The sequence below is a fragment of the Eleginops maclovinus genome, chromosome 23 (assembly GCF_036324505.1).
Source record: "Eleginops maclovinus isolate JMC-PN-2008 ecotype Puerto Natales chromosome 23, JC_Emac_rtc_rv5, whole genome shotgun sequence".
In the NCBI taxonomy this organism is placed as follows: Eukaryota; Metazoa; Chordata; class Actinopteri; order Perciformes; family Eleginopidae; genus Eleginops; species Eleginops maclovinus.
The window spans coordinates 7,730,123-7,738,879 of NC_086371.1; the positions used below are offsets into that span (position 1 = coordinate 7,730,123).

Genomic DNA, 8,757 nt, shown 5'->3' on the forward strand with positions numbered 1-8,757 from the left:
AGCTCTGAGACAATGCCAAATAATTTAAATCAATTCATTTTCACAGAGCAGAAAATCTTTGCAGTATTAAATTATATATAAAATGTCTTTGAATCTAATAATAATTTGGTATATGGTATTTTGCACTGAGTGAAGTTATGTGTGTTTTGACCTCCAAGTTAAAAGACGTCCGAAAGTCAAGCTGCAGAGTGGCCACTAGATGGTATAATGTATGCATGCAAACGAGTTTGCACAAGGTGACAGCAGCACTGAAGTTAGATTAATTGTATGACTATTAAAACGTGTAGCCATTTTTTAATGTATTTTTCTTATAATGCACATAATATTAAGGACAACAACGATATTAACGAGCGTATTATTTTATATACCACGATTTTCTTTGAAGCTAAAAATTGATCAGGTAACATGAGGAAGAGAAATGATTCCAATATTTATTTTAAGCGTTCCTAATTTAACAACTGTTCATGTAATCCGCCTTTACATAGGCTTTAACCGGAAATCATCACATGAATCAAGTCTTAGGGGACAACATGGATAATGACACATATTTAGACATTCAAAAAAGGGTTATTAATTGAAAATCAGAGTCATTTGTCTCTTGAAAATCAGCTGTTACGCTAAGTCTCTTTATTCGCAAGCGTTTCATGTGCCGAAAAAAAACACGACTCAAAAGCCTGATGCATATTAATATCGGCAAAAACAACACAATAAAATCAGTTGTGTTGTCCTCAGCAGCTGATCTGCTGACAGCATGATTTCTGACAGGATTATCTATTGTTTTCGATTTGAACATATTTTTCTTAAGATACACGTCTTAGTTAGGAACATAATAATCAAGTAATGAGCATGATAACCTTAATGAGATTATTATTGTCATTATTACTTTTATATTTATTATTGGGCCTAATGATCATAATAAAACACTTAAATGATGATTGATTTGATTAAACAATACATGTATCGGTGCATCACCGAGATCATCAGACAGCGTGATCAGTTTCCCTTGGTGCTTGTGTTACATTAAATCGTCAAATGAAGATTAGTTCAAAGAAACAATCAATTATAATTCATTAAAATCAGGAAAGTTAAAAGCCTTCAAGGTAAAGATGCCTCAAAGCATCTACACTGTTTCCATACAGGTTAAGATAGAAGCCATCAATACAGTCAAATATTTTTCTGAAACGTTATTTTTCCAAAATGTAATTCGAAGAAGCTTTTAAATTATCTGTGGTTGGTGAATGAGAACAGCAGAAAAACGATGAGATCTGTTTTGTAGACTTACGACAAAAAAACTGCGGAGGTCACAATCCGGATCTGCAGAGACAGATGTTGGTCCACTTAAACCCCGGGCCGGGCCGATACTTTTTCCACTCTTTATATTTCATAAAAATGACTAATATTTAATAAAAATCATACGCCATTTCGGCCGTTTTAAGATATAACAATTATTAATCTTACGCTGCATAACGGGATTTACAAGGCATTATATGCTACAAATCAACCTGTCAAATATTCTGATTGTAGAAATAATTTCAGCAACAGCTGCCTGGTGCTGAAAACGAATATTTAGCCGCCCTTAATTATTACATTTATATGTAACATGTTCAATAAAAGCGTCTTCAGGAGTCAAATTACTTGTTTTTTGGGAAATGTAATATTTATATTCAGTTTAAAAACGGTCCGCGCACAGGCTGAGGCCTACCTGGTCATGGCGATCTATGATGCAGGATGACAAGGAAGTGGCAAAAATGACCACTTCAATAACTTTAAATCTTTAATAAAAACGTAGAAAGAGTAAATCAGTAACAACCGGATTCACGTTTACCAGTGCCCAATATTTGTGTCCAATAAACGTCCCATTACGCATCCGACTCTCGGCCAACCCGTAGGATGATGAGGGGTTAAGTAAAAAAAAAAAGAAAGGAAAGATGACATACCCTACGATTTATTGTCCTCATGCTGCATTCAAGTGTTGCACGGAAATAGAATACACGACTCTACTGTTTTATTTTTTAGCTTGTGTTGCTGCTAATTTTCAGCTTCTTGATCGCAGACTTTTACGCACGGAGGCTTTGCTTTTCTGACTGTCTAAACTTTGAATTTTACCAATACAGAAAATTCTGCACTCAAGCAAAAAAAACAAAACATAAATAATTGTTTTAATTCAACAAGACAATTCATTATCAAAAGCCATGTAAAACCGCAATAAGCTCTAAAGTTTTGGAAACACTTTCAGGTGAAATACTTCGTGTGGTTGTCAGTTCAGCCTCCAACGTTTTCTTTAACTTTTTCCCACCCGGTTGAAAGCAGCATGACGTAGATTACAGTGGCCAATCGTAGAGCGACTTTCCTCGTGTCCAGGCCAATAGGAAGCAACTAGGAGTGCCTGTCAGTCACAGGTGAGGGTTGCTTTTAAAAAACTGGGTGAAAAGGGCCGGAGACTGAAGGCAGAGCGGGCTGATGGTAGAGCTATGCGGAGGAGCAGCATCTTGCCTGCGGATGTAGCAGAAACTTTCCACGGCTTCTCCCGCTGGGATGTGTCCAGGAACCAACACTGGAGGGAAAGAGTTAAGCGACAGCTTTGCTCCACGGAGGGAGTAGTCTAAAATGTGGATGAACTGACATTTATTGAACCGGTTGATTATACTTAAACTTGAAGAATCGAGAGAACTCCGCTTCTTTGAAAATGGCCGTTCGTGGCAACTCGCTGATGCCTTTCTCAATCCAAGCTATCCTGAACAAAAAGGACGACAGCCGACGCTTGCCAGATTTGGACATGTGCTTCTCTAAAACGGCTTGCTGGAAAATATTTGGGGAGATGAACGGAGGATCTCGGAGAGATGATGGGGAGGCTTGTGAGCCTGCGGACCAGAAAAGCTACGACTCTGACTCGGGACTCAGCGATGACAACGACAGCAAGACTCCGGCGGTGTGCAAGTCAGAGAAAGACCGAGACCCTGCTTCGGATGTGCCGGAGGAAAGTTTGCAAGAAGAGACGGACCAAGAGTCTGCAGCTGCCGAAAACGCAAAGAGTGACAGTGAGCCCAACAATGCTACGGGTGAGTAGCACTGAAAGACTCCCATGCAACTGTACACATCAAAAACTGTAAAGACTTGAGGAAAGTTATGCTTAAAATAGACAATGTTAATTATCAATTTTATTACCGCTCGTGCAGTTTTGCAGAATCACAATGATGTTGTTATTGTGGGTAGTCAGGCCTATTAGAATATATTCTTTGCATAATGTCTCCACATCCCCCAACCTTTACGCACGAATGTTCCTAGTTTAATGCACGATCATCGACCCTGGCTCATAGTCAAATTGTATCACTATAGCATTGTCTTAGAGTTATAATAAGCATCAGGACTTTTATTTTATACTGCACTTAACTTGAGACAAAAGTTAAAAACTACCAGACTCCCACTGGCAATTGAAGCATTTTCTCATTAAATAAAACTCCAAAGGTACTAAATAAACACCTGCTCACTGATGCTTGAATAAACACTCTGATAATACTTTTTCCACTTCAATTTGAATACCACAGCAACAAGTATCATTTGAATAATTCATGGCAACTCATTTCAAACAATTGTTCTAATCTGAAAAGTGAAACACCCTAACGTATAAATCTGTGAACTTTGAATCTGGAATTTGCTTTATGTTTTTATCAGTCCCACCCTAAACAAGCACCAATCTCATTTCAAACCAGCACATGTGCTTCCAGCTGTATTAAAATAACACATACAAATACTGTAATTCCCTTGTAGTCTATTTTACATGTATATAGTTTATTCTTATGCATGTACATGCACTTACAACATTCTCTTGCACTATTTTATTGTAGTTCTCTTCTGTTCGTCTTTCTTTATTTGTTATTGTTTTATTGTTATGTCTTATATATATTTATGTATGTTGCATTGTTGAAGGAGACTGGGACATTAACTACACTGTAGCTACATATGACAATAAAACCTTTGAATCTTGAATCATGTTGCATCTGCGTGTGTCCCTCTCCCAGACTCCAGCACCCTGGACGAGAAGAGTCTGGATCAGCCCAAACAGAGGAAAAAGCGCTCCAGGGCCGCCTTCTCTCACGCTCAGGTCTTCGAGCTGGAGCGTCGCTTTAACCACCAGCGGTATCTGTCTGGGCCTGAGCGGGCGGACCTGGCGGCCTCCTTGAAGCTCACAGAGACCCAGGTCAAGATCTGGTTCCAGAACCGCCGGTACAAAACGAAACGCCGCCAGATGGCCGCCGATCTCATGGCGTCAACCCCGGCAGCCAAGAAGGTGGCGGTGAAAGTCCTGGTGCGGGACGACCAGAGACAGTATAGCCCGGGTGAGATCCTGCGGCCCCCGCTGCTCTCCCTGCAACCCTCCTACTATTACCCATACGCCTACTGCCTCCCAGCATGGACACTCTCTGCTTGTGCGGGGAATCAGTGAACTAAGCGAGTGTATTTATTCATTTTTTTTGTTTTATGACCCCGGAAATCAATCAAACTCTCTTTCTGACCGCGAATGAGAGCAGAGGGAGACTTTTGGTTAATCTGCCTCATGGTCATGGTGTTGCCCAGGTTTGGGTTACCAAACATCTTTATCACACCCTCAAATACTTAAAACACGACTCAGACTTTCATTTATTAAGAGTCTGTTCCAAGGAACCCCGCTAAAGAAGACATTTCTCGTGATGTAAGCTTTAAATCATAAGACTTTGGACTCCATGTTTAAATGTTCACCTCTGAAGAGTGACGTTAATAACATTAAAGTGTTCCTCTTTTTTCTCGGGAGCCCCTCAAGGACCTCTGAAGCCCCACGGACCCCACTTTGGGAACCAGCGGCCTAAATAGACTATAAATGTCACCTTATGTTGGTTTATATTTGACATGCGCCTTCCTACCTCTGCAGTGATTGGAAATAGGCATATTCCATTGACTTTTCATATAACTGTCTCTGTTACAGGTTGTGTTTTTTTTTCTTGCTGTGTTTATAAAGGTAAGACATTTCAGCACTTTTGAGCTATATACATTACTTTAATGTAAAATGCGTTTTAGTGTATCAGACTGAGAGGGGGCGGTCACTTGTGTTATTAGTGATCTCTTGGCAGGAAGCAGGCTATAAAACAGACCGACTTCTAATTGAAATGTAAATGAGTTATTTGTGTTAAGATCGAAAAAAACATTAAAAACATATCAGGCATTATTTTTATTCTGGATCTGAATTTTATTTGAGGATTGTAAATTCTAATTTTAATTTTGGGACAGCCGCGTTTTTTCTGTCGGATTTTACGAATACATAAAAAAGCTATAACAACACATGTGGATGCATTTATTTACAACTATAATTAGACATCTCGGCGATTCGGGAACATTACAATTAATATTACTGTGCTTGAAAATACATACTACAACCTGAGTTTTAAGAAGCCTGGCTTTATCGTAAAAATCGAGACGAAAACGATGTTTTGATAATTGTTTTCTGACCAAGAGGCATCTTAAAGCCTCAGTATAAGAACAATCACTTATTTAATCGTCATTAATTATCAAGGACGTTGGTTCAGGACATCTTTGTGTGATGTTGGCCAAATATTCAACACATATAAATTCGTTTATCAATGTTTTTTATTCCAGCTTTTTTTTCGGGGTAACACGTGTGCATTTTTACCGCAGCTTTTCTCCAAAGATGTTAACTTCCGTGTGAAAGTTCCCGATGTACACTGGGACTTTGTTGGTGTGCTTTGGGCCACTATGGCTTTTTCCCCCAAACATACCTGTCAAACAATGATGAATAGCCGTGTGATTCCCGAACAGGGCAAACTGACAGCTACCTTTTAGGGCTGCATGTCAACACAAGGAGAGAGTATTCCGGGGTTAAGGAGGCCCATGTCACTGCGCCTACATTTAAGTCAAAGAAGGAAGAGTTGGCACATAGCAAAAAATATTTTTTTTGTCAACTGGCAAATACTTTAAGCTTGTCTCTCTACTTTTAGGCTTAATGCTGGAATTTAAGTATTACGGGAGTATATTTTATTCCGTCTCCACTAACAGACTGATGTTAAGTCAGGGTCAATGGGGAGCTGCCTTACATCAGCCATCCATCTTTACCATTAAAAAAGATCTAATATCTACTCCTGCAGACACTTTCACAGTCTGTGGGAATGCTGTATGTGAAACACGTGAGGTGAGGGGTAATACAGAAGAAAGAAATCCCGATACCAAAGATCCAAATTACACTGCGCCTTTACGCACCAACATCCGGGTATGTTAACCTCTATGGTACATGTGGTTTTCGGCTAACCAGTGCCCTATCTTCTTTAATCCTATATAGAACATCCCTACTCACGAAAGGCGCCTATATATGTCCTTACATCAGATCTACCTGCATGCGGAGATATCTGATATAGAGAGACATTTCGCGGTTGTTTTTCCTTACAACCTTCGATCGTTGAAATGCAAACACCCCTATTGGTTTGCATTTACACCGTCTCCCCGTTATTTTTCTCTTCTTTCGTTGTTTACCTGACGTGCGTGGGAAATATGGTCTTCTACTTACTTACTAAGGCTGTGATTGTAAACCATTTGTTTAGGGTGTATTTTGCCACCTGAAAATCAAATTTAAAGGGAAATGCAGAGTTTGGGTTTTTTATTTAACGTCTGCTAAATAACTTACGCATGGAGGTTTATGCACAAGTCAATTGTTATGTCTTTATTGTTCAACAGAAAACAATAATTTTCTAGACAATTCTTAATCTTTTCTGCTTGTAGCATCATTTTTTGTGATTTCGATAAAATTAACTCTGGAATTGGTTAAATTATGATTTTCCCAACAGAAGTTGTGTTCACCTCGTAGAACACCTCTCCATAAGATTTCGATGTTCTTCGATTTATGCGGAAATTAATTGCACAAGCTTTTCCTTTCTGGCCTGAACTGATCTATGCCCATGTGAGTTCCTTTTGCTGAGCGGTAATTATTTTGTTCTGCAGAGACTCTGCACAGTTGATATTGATTATAGCAAACTGGTATATGTAGCAGCTGCAGCTTATCGCCCGGCTCCTCATTTTTACATAATGAATTTGTGGCTTTTTACAGCGGAGTGAGCGCAGATTGTAAAATGCCATGATGTCTCCTTTAAAGTCACCCCCGGTTAACCACCATATTATACTGTAAAGTATGTCCATCTTTACAAAACGTTAAATATTGGCTAACACACTTTTCTAAGTATTTCTGAATTCCCTTTTCAAACTCTTTTTGTTATCATTATTGCGGTAGTCTGTTATAATATCAAAACACCCGTGTCTAAATATCCTGTACCAAATGACAGAAGTACGAAGACTGCTGACTACCAAGTGTTTTTTAGGCTAAGGCTTAAACAAATGCGAAAATTCAACAATAAATAGCCGATATGTTTGCTTTAAGATAACACATTTTAGTAGCAGGAATCAAAAAAGGAATATTTCTTTCCATGAAACTTCAAATCATATAATCTGAGTAGTATAACATTTATCAAGCTGATGTAACAAACTACCAATCAGATACAAATATTCAAAGTTATACGATTAAATTAGACATAGATCTAAAATATGTGTTTGTATTCGTGCCACAGGTCCGTTATTTTGCCCTATGCATACAGGTAGCCTACATGTTGAATACTGCTGTTGGCCTAATTTACATTTAGCCTAATATTGCCTTTATTTGAATCATTGTTGTTGATTAATATTTGAAGTACGAAAACAAACTGAAGAACTTGTGTCATTGTAAAATCCCAGTAAAACTACAGATGGCATTTAAGGCATAATATAAAATATTGATAATTTAACCATACAAATTATGAGAAAATAGCATTTGTGTGAGTTATTTTCACAGCTTCCATACCTTTTCGTGCAGCAATTTAGCTTAATATATAATAAATCCATCTCCATTTTTGCGGTAAAAATGACTATCCAAAACCTGTAAAATGAAAAGAAGTCATTGACAGATTTTTGAAACTGCTTTCTCTCCTTTTTTTTTATTTCCCTTGGTCATTTCTGTCTACAAACTTTTTGAAAAAACAATTAAGCTTATTTTCCCTTCAAACCTTTGTTTCTGCTCAAAGTTAGCTGTCAATCACACCCTCATGTTGGCGCCACTGACCTGCAGTCTCTGCCACCTGCTTCAGAGTGGCCAGGTGCAAATTCCTCTGCCTCCCTCATGCTGCAGCAACATCCTCCCCTGCAGAGCAAAGAGTGAAAGACAGGACTGTGATTCAACTTTTGGCCTGTAAAACACTGCAGCTAGAACATTTAGACAGAAATATTACAAACAAGTGATGTAAAATCATGCCTCACTGACAGATGAGTAAATATTTACACTAAAAATAAATCTACAGTGGATTTTAGGGCATTTGAAGTTAAAAGGATTCACACAAAAGAATTTTTTTTTTTTTTTACATACAAACAAATACACGAGTTCTGCAAAGAAAATGTTGAATATAGATAATCTTCTCGGAAATACTTGTGTCCTAACTCTCCTTTTGGACTGATTCTTGTTTATTAGGACTGTTAGAGATCAAGGTCATCAAGGACCACAATAAAAATCATCTCATTGGCTTCATTAGGTTTTAACATTTTACAAATACAAACCGGCTGCATTTTCACGTAATCTATATATATTTCTTTTTTATATACTATAAATAATATTATTAACAAATACATTGTTCAAAAATTGACACAAAGGTGTTCCTGTGTTCCTGAACACTTTTAGGTGCCGGTTTTAAATGATAA

The 8,757-nt window shown here is 38.1% G+C and overlaps 1 protein-coding gene across 1 annotated transcript; it reads left to right on the plus strand.

Annotated features, from left to right (window-relative positions):
- The first annotated feature begins 2,380 nt into the window (after positions 1 to 2,380).
- On the plus strand, positions 2,381 to 5,200 carry nkx3-2 (NK3 homeobox 2). Its single transcript, XM_063875958.1, has 2 exons — positions 2,381 to 3,059; positions 4,020 to 5,200. Exons 1-2 carry the CDS (start codon positions 2,687 to 2,689, stop codon positions 4,442 to 4,444), a joined length of 798 nt encoding a protein of 265 aa, XP_063732028.1. The 5' UTR covers positions 2,381 to 2,686; the 3' UTR covers positions 4,445 to 5,200.
- Positions 5,201 to 8,757: the final 3,557 nt, after the last annotated feature.

Excerpts from the sequence above, each read along its gene's own strand:
- nkx3-2 (XM_063875958.1), top strand. The coding sequence starts at position 2,687 with ATGGCCGTTCGTGGCAACTCGCTGATGCCTTTCTCAATCCAAGCTATC. Across the intron at positions 3,060-4,019 it reads TGAGCCCAACAATGCTACGG|ACTCCAGCACCCTGGACGAG; the intron begins GTGAGTAGCACT and ends TCCCTCTCCCAG.